This window comes from Gossypium hirsutum, chromosome A05 (genome assembly GCF_007990345.1).
Source record: "Gossypium hirsutum isolate 1008001.06 chromosome A05, Gossypium_hirsutum_v2.1, whole genome shotgun sequence".
NCBI lineage: Eukaryota > Viridiplantae > Streptophyta > Magnoliopsida > Malvales > Malvaceae > Gossypium > Gossypium hirsutum.
In genome coordinates, this window is record NC_053428.1 from 22,394,799 (window position 1) to 22,408,659 (window position 13,861).

Genomic DNA, 13,861 nt, shown 5'->3' on the forward strand with positions numbered 1-13,861 from the left:
TAAATAATAAAATATAATTTCATAATTTTAGTAATAAACATTGTATTACTTAAATATAGAAGTTGGGTCTGTGACCCGATTTCAAATATTAAAATTAAAATTAAACTTTAAATTATTTAAATTAAATTCGAGTTGAAAATTCGATTGTTTCCAATCGCAACCCAAATTGGGTGGACCCTACTACATTGCGTGAGTCGCTCGATCCTGAATAAGTTTACTTATAAATAAAAAATGTTTTTTGTTCATTTTATTATATTTAATAATTTAATAATATATATTTTTATGAAAAGGTAAAACCATCAATTTCGATCTATTATTTGTATTTCATTTCTACCACGTATCTATTGTGTTTTATCCCATTTGGTTGAATTTGAGAGTTTTAGAATTTATGTGAATAGAAAATAATATCTTATTAGTGAGGTGATGAGACACTATTATTGATTTGAAAAAACATGGATGAAACTGGAGTTTCACCCAAAAGAGGTTGGCCCCTCATGTTATGTCATATCACCACCCCTTCTTTCTTCAACCAATCCAAACCATTCAATTATGCTTTCATCAATTTGATTCAATATATAATTCAAAAACTATCTTCAGAAAATCAATAAAGCCGGAAGTTTCCACGGGCTTTCTATAGATTGGACCTTCCTTACTGGGCTACTTTGCCCATTTAGTACCTACTCTCCTCCTCCCTTCTCTTAAACAATGCTCCTCATCACAACCCAACACTGTCTTTTTTTCTCCGAAATTTTTAGAATCTCTGCACAGTACGCACAGAGATGCAAAGGAAGGGAAGAAACGCATTTGTTTATTTGCTTGCTTTTATGCTTTAATGTCTCCAAACGCATTGCGTTGTCGTAATTAAAACCAAAAAAAAAAAAGGCCCGTCTTAGCTTCAAAAGGACCATGGGAATTGTTTTCCGCATATGTTCATCGCTGATTACCAGCTTCGCTACCGATCAAAGCTAGGGTTTTCTAATATCTTTCCAGTTTTCTTTGTTTTTCGATATTAAAACTGGATGGAGCAGTGGCCGTTCCACGACGGCAACGTGCACAATCTACTCGAGAACAGGCGCATCGACATTGGCCACGTATTTTCCTCTCATTCTTCACAACAATTTGGTGTTCCCGTTTGCAGTTCTGAGGATTTGCGGAATTAATATAATTTCTCTTTAGTTAATCTGATGTGTAATTGAGAATTTGAGTAAATGCTACTGTGTTACCGGATTTTAATCCATACGTTCTTCTTATTGAAATTTTGATCAAGAATCGAAGTGCTGGAGCCTAATTTTATTTTATTTTGTTCTGTTCAGTTTCCCCTGAATCTTGCTGATAGTTTAACTCTGACTATTTTCCATCTTTATTAGTTTCTTTGTAGTCAATTACTATCAATCTTTTTCTTTCCTTTTTTTGACTTACAATGGTGACTGTGCTTTATCTAACAGATTCCTTTTTGGTGTTTATGTAGGATGTTGGTCGTAGTTTGCAGATGCATTCGTCTCTGATTCGTAGGCTTTCAATGGAACAAGAATTGGAGGTTGTTTCAATTTTTGCATGTTTGATATTTGCATTTAGAAAGATGTTATAATTGACATGCATATCTTCTATTAGCAATTACAGTGGTAGTATTTCAGACTCTTTTAACACTTTATTTATTTATTTATTTATATATATGCACTTTTTTCTCATGATGCATCATACATTATAGTAGTGGCATTTTATGGCAGTTGATTGAATGTATGCATTTTCTGTCTTCCTAGATTACATTGCAGTTATGCGTTGACTACTGTGCTAAATTAAATGCTGTCTGGATAATTTTCTAGTTGCCCGTTGATTTGCCACTTTTAATTTCGAGGCTTCAATGGGACAATGTTTTGTTACACTTACAGTTTTTTCTTTTCCAGTCCTTGTAAAATCATCTTACTATGTTCTTTGTTTGACAGGGACATCAGGGCTGTGTAAATGCTGTGGCTTGGAATTCAAATGGTTCACTTTTGATTTCTGGTTCTGATGATGCACTGGTATGAGACATCTTTTTTTGTCTACGAGTGTAATAGGTAGCATGAAAGTGGCCAAAGTTTAATAATGTGAATTTTGGCTGAACTATGTTATCAGGGGTTTTGTATTTATATGGTGTTGATTGTTTCTAAGTTTGCCTCATTTACATTTTAGTTTGGAAAATGTGAAATATTGAGTCTTCTAGTAATCCTTCTGAATCAGGATTACTGGGTTGTGTATCTGTGTTTAATGATGCCTGTAAATAATTTATGCAGTTTCTGAAAGGTTTTGAAATAGTTTTTTAGAAGATATAAAAACTTGTCTTTTCACCAAAGGAATGTTTTTTGTGCTTTCTAGTATGGCATATAAGTTTGATTAAAAGGTGAAACAAATTTTTGGTTTATGGGCCTCTAGTTCTTTAAAGTTTTTGGCATCTATAATCTGTTGAAAATGGTGTGCCAAGAATGGTGTTTGTGGGTGTTGGTTTTATGGAAGTATTTCAAATTTATTGATGAATTACTTTTTGCAGATAAATATTTGGAGCTACTCTGGTCGAAACCTTTTGCATTCTATAGAGACTGGTCATTCTGCTAACATATTCTGTACAAAATTCATTCCTGAAACTTCTGATGAGCTTGTAGCCTCTGGAGCTGGAGATGCAGAGGTAAATCTTTTTGTCATATTGGTAAACAAGGTTCTTATGGTGGATCCTTATCGCGTTGCTATTAGTTATAATTAGTAACTTGGACGGCTAATATTTTTGCAGGTTCGATTATTTAACTTGTCCCGCTTAAATGGCCGAGGTTTCAATGATGGTGCTATTACTCCATCAGCACTCTATCAGTGTCACACAAGAAGAGTTAAAAAATTGGCGGTAAGATTTATTGCATAAATGACTGATAAATGAAGTAACAATAACTGCAAACAAACATGGGAAATTGGTAGCATTTTCAACTTTTATTGTTGATTTACATGGTGAAATGAATGTTTATCTGATTGCTCCAGTTAGTCACTTTTTGTACTTGTTTGCCAATTCAGGTTGAAGTTGGAAACCCCAATATGGTATGGAGTGCAAGTGAGGATGGAACTCTGAGACAGCATGACTTTCGAGAGGGCACTTCTTGTCCTCCAGCTGGATCTTCTCACCAAGAATGTCGCAATGTTCTAGTGAGACTCACATTCACCATGAAGGGCTTTTTTTTCATTTACTTTTATGTTCTAGATACCTCTAGAGAACTTTGTTGCTATAGTACTACCTAGCAATTTGGTGTGTTGATTGTAAATATGAAGCTATCCATGAAATGCTCATTAGGGGGTTTCAATTTGTTGTCTTCACCAGGTTATAATTGTTAGTGTAATTGTAATCTTTCAGTTTTATTCTCTGTAGATCCTATGCAACACTGAAGTCTTTTCTTTGATTTGGAAAAGTACATCTGTTCCTCCTGGTTTTTTGCCGATCAGGATAATTGATAGAAATTCAATTTTTTCCTTGTTGGGATTGAAAACGAACAACCATTCAATGGACCTTTTTAAATGTCTGAAGTTACTGGTTTGATATGGTTTCAATTACATAGCTCATCATTGTACATTCAACTTTACTTTAGAGTTTAAACAGCATGAGAGGACTTTAACCAGGGAAGAGAAAGACATCCCTTGATTCTTGGATTAATGGATTATCATCTCAAGGTCATTTGATTACTCGTGTAGCTTGAAAATTTTCATTATTGTTTGCCAATCTGTCTTCAGTTGTTATCTGAAGTTTGACATTGTACAATTGTCACAGCAAGTCAGATTAACAAATAGATAACATCCATTTTCTGAGTTCCTCTTTAAATGTCTGTATCTCTATAGAATTGTAAATCATTTAAATTTTCCTTCTTTTCTTGGCAGCTTGACTTACGTTATGGGGCAAAGAGGTCACTAGCTGATCCTCCTAGACTTACTCTGGCCTTGAAATCATGTGATATCAGTTCTACTAGACCTCATTTACTCCTTGTTGGTGGGAAGTATGTAGTTGATCTTTTCTTCCTTTATTATTCATTATTTGCCTATTTTGTTCTCTGCTAATCTTGTATTTGAATGTTTGCAGTGATGCATTTGCTCGGCTATATGATAGAAGGATGCTGCCACCATTGACCTCCTGCCGGAAAAGAATGTTACCACCTACTTGTGTTAATTATTTCTGCCCAATGCATCTCTCTGACCGTGTTAGTTTTGAAATTCTTTGTTAGTTCTTACTCTTGTTGACTTCTTTCTTAGAAATATCTCTGGTAAATTTTATGATTTCTTCTCATCAGGACCAAGTTTTATTTTGTGTAGCGTGGACTTATGAATAGATAGTCCTGAATGATGTAACTATTCAACTTGCAAATGATAATAATTCTTTGCTTGTTTTCCTTTTCTTTTCATTATTGGTAAGTGAGTGAGCTTATCATCTTCATCAGGTCACTATTGACTAGTTTTCTCTTACTGGAATCTTTTACTTCATTACTCTGCACATTGAAAAAAGGTTTTGTTGGATGTTTAAAGTTAAAAGTGTTGACAGGAGTCTGTTGTGAATCGCTGATTGTTATCAATTGACATCCCCATTAGTAACACTGCTTTCTTGCTTCTAGGTGTCATTATATATCTTTGAACTGAACCACTACTGGTTTATTATTTAAATACTGCTTTCTTTGCTTTTCAGGGACGTTCAAGTTTGCACTTAACTCATGTTACCTTCAGCCCTAATGGAGAAGAGGTTCTTCTTAGCTATAGTGGGGAACATGTATATCTAATGGACGTAAATCATGGTAAGCATATCCCAGATACTCTACTGTAGTCCAATTTGTTTGTCCGTATCTAGTGGACGTATATCATGGTAAGTATATCTAATGGACGTAAATCATGGTCCAATTTGTTTGTCCCTTTTTTTAAAGGAGGTTTTATGCTGCCTGACTTGATGTCTATAGTTTTGATTTCTTTCCGTAATTAGGTTCCTGTTTTGAATTCGAAGAACTGAATTGCGTCTTAAGATTCAACTTAGCTTAATATGTCTTGCCTCCCCTTCTTCCCTTGTTATTTTATTCTTCATTTTCATGTAGTGCTTTTTACATTACAATATCAAGGTTAAGCCTCAGGTCAGTATAGGTGTGGTAGCTTGTGACATTCTCAAGTTTAGTTTAATGTTCTTTGGCTCAGTATTTTCTAGTTATTTGCTTTATTTTCTAGTTATTTGTTAATATGTTATTCATCTGATCATCTGTTGTTTCCATAATTGCCAGCTAGTGGGAGTTCAATGCAATATACCTCAGGAGATGCTTCAAAATTGATGACCTTCACTCCTGTACTAAATAAACTAGAGCACCGACCACCTCTTTCCGGTGTCTTCCAAAATGGTCTCTGGAGTAGAGGCAAAACTACTGCTGGAGTATGCATATTTTATTTTATTGTCCTTTTCTTTTTGTAGATTGTTATTTAACTTATGTTGTTATTCTGTATGTATTTCAGCTATACTCTAACATGGCGGTTACAGATTGAAAAATGCAGGATGTTGGTTGAAATTGCTAAGAGATCATTAGACAACAGGACAAATATTTTTCATGCAATTGAGGCATGCAATGAAGTCTTGGATGGACATGGTATTGATATTGGGCCCACACTCAGGCTTGAATGCTTTTGTACACGTGCTGCCTTGTGGCTTAAGGTTCCATGATTACTTTGTTTTTTTTCTTTTCTTTTTTGACCATTCATCTATTTGATATGCCATAGCCAACATATTAAGTTTGCTTCCTTTTTCAGCGGAAGTGGAAAAATGATGCCCATATGGCCATTAGAGATTGCCATAATGCTCGAAGAATAGACAGTTCTTCCTTTAGAGCTCATTATTGTATGGCGGAGGCTTTAGAACAGGTAATCTGCAGAACGAGTTACAGTGGAGTTTATAAACATGATATACTGACAAAATTATAACTTATTTGGGTTGCCAAGAACATCTTAAATTGTTAAGCTGGACCCTCAGTTAATAGTTTCCCCGCTTTGGTTTTTGCTTCCAATCCATCTTTTATCCTTTCAAAATTATTTTTGCTTAAACAAAATTTAAGCTTGTGGAACTCCTGTATATATATTTTAAAAAATGTGGAAGGTTGTTTAATTTTCACTGGGGAAATGTAATTTATAAGTATTTAGGATGAATTGTGTAGTTGTAAATCAAAAGATGTTATGTAGGCTAAATCTGCATCTGGTCCAAGACAGTTTCATGGTTGTCTCTTCTTGTTAAGTTGGTGGAACTGAGATTTTGGCTTTTATCATTTGTTTTCTACTTTTTTTTCAGTTGGGAAAACATAAAGAAGCATTAGACTTTGCTGTTGCAGCACAATGTTTATCTCCATATGATACTATGGCCGCTGAGAAAGTGGAGAACATTAAAAAACATCTTGCTGCTGGTTGGTGTCTTGTACAATCATATCATTGTCTCAATTGAAGCATTTTATCTCTTGACTTCAAAGTTGATAGCTGTACATGTATTCATGTGTGTAGGACAATGCTGTGATGGTTTACTCATCCTACTCTTACTGAAAGACTGTTTTATGTGTCTAATCGTGTATTGATTGAAATTTCTTTGCGCAGTTGGTGTTAAAATTAATACTAGTATGACTTTTCTTTGCTATTCAGTTCACTTGATTTGCAGATGCCATGTTCTTATAAGCGATGTCCTGAACTCCTGAAGTTTCTTCTCTGCTCAATTCATCCTTTGGTTTTTCCCTAAGCCTTCCCGTTGTTCATAGATTACCTTTAGTTTGTTGTTAGGCCTGAGAGCAATCAAGTTTCAAGTGTACTTGTAGCATGCATGATGTTTATATTTATCAAGTTGACAACATGCGATCACTATGGTTATTGCCTATGCTGAACTTTCCACTATAATGAACTTCAGTAATCACTTTAAGGCCAAACTACTCTTTCAATTTTCATCCCTTCCTTTTAGTTTCCATTCCATGAATGTGAATGATCATTATCTCTAGTATTGGTAATGACTTTTTTCTGAATTTTAATCTTTTCCTTAATCTAGTTTCATTTTTTAATAGCTGAGGCTGAAAAAAGTAACAAGGCAAGTGATGGATCACATAAGGGTGAACCTCGAACTGGAAGGGTATTGTCATTGAGTGACATACTATATCGCTCAGAAGCTAACAGTGATGCTTTACAAGATGGTCCAAGATCTGAAAGAGAAGACTCTGATTTTGATGAGGAGCTGGAATTAGATTTTGAAACTTCAATATCAGGTGATGAAGGGCGTGATGTTGAATCCAACATATTACATGGAAGTTTAAATCTTAGAATTCAACGAAGAGGTGATTCAACTAGAGAAACTGGTGCATGTGGATCTCCTTCCTCGTCATCACAAAATGGAGTGGCTTACCAGGTTCACATCCTTATCTTTGGTATAGATTGCAAATGGTTTAAGTTTCCGGTAATCTGATGTCTCCTATTTTGTTATGTCATCAAGAAATCATCTTGAAAGTGACTCCATTCAATTGTGAATTGTTAAGGCATTGCTAAATGTGTAACTGGTAAAGTTGCTAACCTTTGCTGGACAGATAACTTACTTATTTTCTGCTTCAACCTGTGATGTGTATTAATAACTTGAATAGAAGTCAAATTGCTTTGAAATGTTGTAGAAAAGTCTACAATGGAGTGTCCTATATAATATAGCATGGAAAAGAAATTTGTTTACTTCCTATATCTGTTTGGATATTATGTATGCTCGACAACATATTCATCATATTGCCTGTGATACACTCTTCATTAATCTTCTGGCTTATGGTTTTCATGTCATGCATTCATATTTTTTCTAGCCCGAGGCAGTAGTTGATATGAAGCGGAGATATGCTGGGCACTGCAATGTTGGAACTGACATCAAGCAGGCGAGTTTCCTTGGTCAGAGAGGTACTTTTCTCATGTCATCTTAGTTACATTTTTAGCTGCAGTTGAAATTGTGTTGCTTTTTCTTTTTCTTTTTTATGAGATTTATGGCAGTTGCTTTGTGGTGTTGAATTTGTGCCTTTTCATAAGTATATGGCAGTTTTTCTTTCTTTTTTTAAATCCAGTTCCTTATTGCATCCTAGGTCTAGTTAGCTTTTTAAATTTAATTTCTTGAATTGGGTCTGCTTGCAATTTTAGTAATGAAACTATTATATTGACATAATCTAATTGATTCGAATAGGTGAATTTGTTGCTAGCGGCAGTGATGACGGAAGGTGGTTTATTTGGGAGAAGCAGACTGGTAAATTGATAAAAATGCTTCTTGGAGATGACGCTGGTAATATTTCTCCTCTCTTTCATGCCCTGCAGATGGACTTTACTATCACCCTATGGTTTCTTAGACGCTAAAAATGTCTTGTACTCTGCAGTTGTAAACTGTGTTCAGAGCCATCCATTTGATTGCTTTGTGGCAACTAGTGGTATTGACAACACAATAAAGGTTAACATCAATTATTATGGGAGTTCAGTTATATGCAATTTTCAAGATTGCTTTTCTAATTTTAGTTGCCCCATCATGTAGTTATGGACTCCAACTGCTGCTGTCCCATCAATGGTTGCTGGTGGGTCAGCAGGGCCAGAAGCTGCGAATGTGTTAGAAGCAATGGAAAGTAATCAACAGAAATTATGTCGTAATCGTGAAGCTTTCTTGTAAGGATTATGGATGATATTTCTTTTTCTGTTTCTAAAGTGGAGCATCCATCAGATGAGATAATTGTGGATGTTCAATCTTTTTCACTATTCCTTCCCGGTTTCTCTCTTGTGTCTTGTTCTGGTTAATGATTTCGCAGTTATCATGCAAGTTTTCTTGTGCACAGGTGGAAATGCAATTTGTATAGTTTTATAAACTCTTACAAATTTTAACCCCCAAATATTTTTCATCGACAAATATCTGAATCCCAAAATATACAATCCTCCCTTGTCCTTGTAGCACCATCAGCTGGGCGAATTTTCACTGCATGTCTACTATTGTTTTTATAAATTGAGTTTCCTGTAGGTGAAATTTTAGTTCCATATACTATATGATTATTTACAACCATATAGTCCCTTCAGTTCTCATGGTATATTTGGACTCTGGTTTTCTGTGCCATAAGTGTCTTCTTATGATATTACTCAGCAGTGCTATATGGTTCAAAAATCATGTTTGAAAGTGGTCAAACTTTACTAAGTATATGAGAATGTTTTAGACCTTGGGATTTTACTGGACTTTGCATCAGAATTTAACCGAGTGTCACTGGGTAGTGTTGGCTCAATGAAAACTAATTTCAGAAAGCATGATTTAGAATCTTTGGGTTTTGTAGAGCTTTATCATCAGAACTTAACCAAGGATCGCTTGGTAGCATTAGGCAGGCATAATGAGCTAACTTCACAAGCTGAGTTTTCAGCTAAAAGATATTGGTCTACTTGGCTAGTTGAGGTTCTACATCTCTTATTTTGTATGGCATGTTTGTCAAAACTGTAAATTGATGTTTTAGAAATTTACCACCTTCGACATTGTTTTTTGAAAGTTGAAAATGCCTTCACAACAACTTATTTACTTAAGCTACCTCACCATCTAAAAGCTGTTCCCAAAAGAAAAGGTCATAGGAAGGTGGAATTAGGTATTTTGACTTCCATTTAGGTATAGTCTGGGACTTCCTATTTGGACATGTTTCTTCTTTTTGAACGTTGATTGTTGTTTGAAAAAGATCTGTTGGTTCTTTTCGTAATTCTTATTGTCATGCATCTTGAATCAAAATACCTTTATTTGTAGGCCCTTTGAACTTTTGGAGCGATTTCGGATGCATGACTTTTCTGAAGGATCCTTGCAACCTTTTGAGTGTGCACAGACCTAGCCAGCTTTTTAGCTCTTAAGAAAGTATGCAGGTAGCTAGCCACTCTTTTACTGTAGACATCTTTTTCTCTCAATTATATTTACCTCTTGATATTTGGCGAAATTACACTTGACATTTACTGAAAAAGACTGTTGCATGGTGTATTTTACCGACACAACCAGTTGGTCTATTTAAGGGTATTGGAAACCATATATTGGGTTTTCTCATTTAATTTCATTTGGCAACTGAAGTTTGACCTGGATACTGCTTTCTTGAGTATTTAATTGTTTTTACTCACCTCCAAATGTGATTAGAATGACACTAGTTGAGGCACAAGATTTATTGACATGGAAATGGATATCTCATCAAGGTACTGAACTTTTGCTTAGTACAAGTGACCCATTTCCGGATTTCTCCTTTCTATTGCAGTTCTCGGCTATTACTGAAGTTAGTTAGTACTTGAATTTAGTTTTGCCTTTGTACTACTAGTAACTAATACGCTGTGCTGAGTGAATCTGTTGAAAATTCAAAAAGTGAGAAAATGTCTTCAAAAGACTGAATTGATGAATTATATGGATTACATCAATCATCTTTTCTTTTCTTTTTTTGTCACTTTTGGTTTTTTTTCATGCAGAGAAGAGGAGTAGATTGAGCTTTTGGGGGGATTTATCATAAACAAAGTTTACAACAAGTTTGAATAAAATAGTACAAGGAGCCTCCATCAATTAATTGTAACCCAGCTCTCAATCAGTTTAAATAATGTTAGATGTTCTTTTTCTCTTTTCTAGCATATATTCCCCTCCATTTTGTCTTATCCCGAAGAACAAAACATTGGAGTTGTATGTAGATTGTTGGAGATGGTGATGTAAATAGTGATCGAATGTGGATGGTTTGTGTCAACCATATTGTTGTAAATGTTGGTTCAGTCCGGAAAGGGTCTCTTCTTTACTGAATTATGATGATAGATATTCATTCAGTCACCATGACTTTTTCAACCAAAGAGAATCAATTTGTTGGAAATGATCAAACAGCGGAAGAGGTGGGGTATCCCTTCATATGTAAATATATGTATGGTCACACTTTCTTGAATTCGGGATGGTCGTGTCACCATATTCAATGGACAAGGTTGCTTGTGTTGTGTTTATCGTATAATTTAAAGAGATATATATATACACTTTGCAGGACAGCCATCTTTATTGGAAATTGGTTATAAAGAAAATTTTATTGGCGGAGCGGAGTTACGGATGGTGGGCTTATAACTTTATAACCATAAAGAAGAAATGTTTGTCAAAATCAACAGGGTTGTCTTGTTTGTTCTTTTATATATTATTAAAGTTTTCTGGTTGTACTGCTACGAAAATAAGAAAGCCCTTTTGAAATATGCATATGCATGTATGACCTTTTTAACCATGTCAAAGGAGTCTTTGTGAGACATCATTAATCGACTTGCATGTATACAATAATCTTAAAACGAAAACGAAGGCAGCTTTCCCGAAATTTCTTGCATGATCCAAGGTTTAGTTTTGGGAATGGGTATATATTGGAAGGGATGACAAATTACGGGCTTTCCCAGTAATTGGTTAATGGTTAAAATGACTATTGGAACGATTTTGCCAAAAGAGATGGATTTGGTCATACCATAAAGCTTTTGTTAACATAAAAATCTGAGCTATGTACGACCCACATGCAAACTGCTACTTGGCATTTAATAAATATAATTTTATAAACAAAAAAAATAAGATTATATGATGTTAGCAGATTGCATTGCCCTTTAAACTACACCATTGTTGAATGCTTGCCTTCATAGCAGATTTGATGGTAATTAATCAAAGCTGCCATCACATGTCCATTTGTTTTTTTTATACATAGAAAAAAAAAAGAAATTGCAAAAAGGACATGTCTTTAACTAATTCGATTCCCAAATCAAATTAGCTGTATCCATCCATATATCCCATTTATTGTTTACTACCCCTCTATTGATTCTTTGCCTTAAAACCACAAATCCCAACCCTGTCTTTCCTTTCCCTTAATAATGAATTAGGTTTTTCATTTCATTTCTCTGTGATTCTTTTCTTCATGTGGCAGAGAATTTACTCTCACACTTAAATTTTTTCTCTAAAGTTGGCAACCTTGCGGAATCTACAACATATATATGTTGGCCCATATTTTATGTATTCATTTCCTTAACGGAACTCCTTTATCTTTCATATATTGACAATGACTTTTCTTGGCACTAATTTTGGGGCATGACAAAAATTTCCGAAGGACTGGATAGACAAGAATGTTGCTATCATACATCTAAGACCCAATCTTCAAACCTCAATCACGCATTCTTTCTGGGGGTATTACCTTATCTGAAAATTTTGCTAACTAATTATTTAACGCGCACTCTTTTTATCAAATTAAATTATGAATCATTATATTTGCCATAAAATACTATTGTACTATTCATACTAATTATTTTGTACCTTTTAACAAAAATCCTTCATAATTAATTTACTTTTGGCACACGCGACGTTCATTTTGCCAATAAAACACCCTTCCATACATGGTGCGTGTGGGTGGTCGTCTGTTTTACTTCTTATAAATATCATGCTATGATCTCTGTGTCTCATATGAATCTCAAATGAAGAAGAAAAAAAAATGACAGCAAACAAGGAAGAGAATGTACCAATAATATCACACCAATCAAGGCTAAGCCAGTGTTGTTGCATGTGTGGAGATTCTGGTCTCACTCATGAGCTTTTTCAATGCACAGTTTGCCATTTCAGATCTCAGCACAGGTCATTTTATATCCCTCCACAACCATCCTTTCTTTATTTATTTTATGGGATTTTGCTTTCATTGAATACCCCTTCCGTGGGGGGATTATGAAAAATAATATCATCATATATGGTTTCTGGGTTTGTTTGTTTTGGCAGATACTGTAGCAATCTGTATCCAAAAGCCGACTCTTATGAAGTTTGTAATTGGTGTTTGAATCAAAAGGCGGATTCCAAGTCTCAGAATTCTTCTAATTCATCCCCGTCGTGTAAAGATAACAGCGAAGACGATGGAAAGAACCAGAAAAAGGGTGATCAAAACCATAGAAATCACAACAACCCAAAGCTGCAATTCACGAAGAAATACTCCACCGGAAAACCGAAATCGCCGGAGAAACGGCCGCCTTCCACGGCACGCAAGAGAATAATAAGCAACGCCCGTTTAGAGGAGAAGTTTAGGACGACGATGACGAAGTCAGAAGAGATATCCAAGGGCGGGCACATTACTAGGCATGTTTTTAGAAACAAGGTACGGAGATATAAACTTTTGGATGAGGTTTCAAGTTAAACACACACACACACAAACACACATATAAACATACAATTTCTTGTCTGAAAATGAAACTACAAGAGACTGTTTTATGGTTTGGTTTTTCTTTCATTTTCCCTCGATCCAAACAGATAAAAAAAAGTGTAATTTGGGAGAAAGTATTATTGGAATGATGGTAAAAGAATCATGGATATATTACCATCGATGTCATGTCATATTTCAAGTTACATGTATGCATGTATATATATTAATGTATGTGTATGTATGTATGTAGTTATGTATGATAGATAAGTGGGAAAGGGAACTCATCAAATTTATAGTTGACTTGGGTAAACGCATTTGCCCAAGTCCTTCAATCTTATATATAAAATTAATCTTTATGCTTTAATTTAATATTTTTAGTTTTTATATTTTCCTAATTTTAAAATTTTAGTTGTCACCAAATAGTTGCCTTTGAACTCATTATGTTAAATCCTCTTATTTTCATAATCATATACAACAAACATATTATCATATTTATAATGTCATGTCAATTTACAATTTTTACATAATACCCATTAAAAAAATTCACATTATTTTAATTAATAGATTTAACCACTACTAAATTTTTAATTTTCCAAAATATATAGTAAAATTAATAAAGACTAAACTTACAACTTGACTAACTAAAATTTCAGAATTAGAATATAGAAACTAAATTTGTAATTTACAAAATAGTA

At 34.4% G+C, this 13,861-nt stretch overlaps 2 protein-coding genes across 16 annotated transcripts; both read left to right on the top strand.

Annotated features, from left to right (window-relative positions):
* Positions 1-608: 608 nt before the first annotated feature.
* LOC107957804 (protein ALTERED SEED GERMINATION 2) lies at positions 609-11,240 on the top strand. Of its 15 annotated transcripts, none has more exons than XR_005927256.1 (21): positions 609-1,091; positions 1,469-1,537; positions 1,944-2,021; positions 2,528-2,662; positions 2,765-2,872; positions 3,037-3,165; positions 3,889-4,004; positions 4,088-4,205; positions 4,685-4,790; positions 5,262-5,407; positions 5,513-5,683; positions 5,779-5,889; positions 6,311-6,422; positions 7,062-7,399; positions 7,833-7,923; positions 8,201-8,296; positions 8,388-8,458; positions 8,540-8,667; positions 9,770-9,882; positions 10,465-10,561; positions 11,013-11,240. XR_005927256.1 is itself a non-coding variant. In XM_041113973.1 (20 exons), exons 1-19 carry the CDS (start codon positions 1,020-1,022, stop codon positions 9,849-9,851), a joined length of 2,277 nt encoding a protein of 758 aa, XP_040969907.1. In that variant the 5' UTR covers positions 609-1,019; the 3' UTR covers positions 9,852-9,882; positions 10,145-10,810. The 15 variants fall into 15 exon arrangements, 5 of the variants coding, with proteins under 5 accessions (XP_040969907.1, XP_016748865.1, XP_040969908.1 ...); XR_005927263.1 differs by having other exon boundaries at positions 9,770-9,874; XR_005927260.1 differs by lacking the exon at positions 11,013-11,240 and adding an exon at positions 10,678-10,810 and having other exon boundaries at positions 9,770-10,200.
* Positions 11,241-12,135: 895 nt separating this feature from the next.
* Positions 12,136-13,347, top strand: LOC107957803 (uncharacterized). The gene is made up of 2 exons (XM_016893375.2): positions 12,136-12,613; positions 12,752-13,347. Exons 1-2 carry the CDS (start codon positions 12,474-12,476, stop codon positions 13,158-13,160), a joined length of 549 nt encoding a protein of 182 aa, XP_016748864.1. The 5' UTR covers positions 12,136-12,473; the 3' UTR covers positions 13,161-13,347.
* Positions 13,348-13,861: the final 514 nt, after the last annotated feature.

Bases quoted from the DNA above. Each gene is read 5' to 3' on its own strand.
- LOC107957804 (XM_041113971.1), top strand. From the start codon at position 1,020: ATGGAGCAGTGGCCGTTCCACGACGGCAACGTGCACAATCTACTCGAG. The intron at 2,022-2,527 runs GTATGAGACATC...TACTTTTTGCAG, and splicing joins CTGGTTCTGATGATGCACTG to ATAAATATTTGGAGCTACTC. The intron at 4,206-4,684 runs GTTAGTTTTGAA...TTTGCTTTTCAG, and splicing joins CAATGCATCTCTCTGACCGT to GGACGTTCAAGTTTGCACTT.
- LOC107957803 (XM_016893375.2), top strand. From the start codon at position 12,474: ATGACAGCAAACAAGGAAGAGAATGTACCAATAATATCACACCAATCA. The intron at 12,614-12,751 runs GTCATTTTATAT...TTGTTTTGGCAG, and splicing joins CATTTCAGATCTCAGCACAG to ATACTGTAGCAATCTGTATC.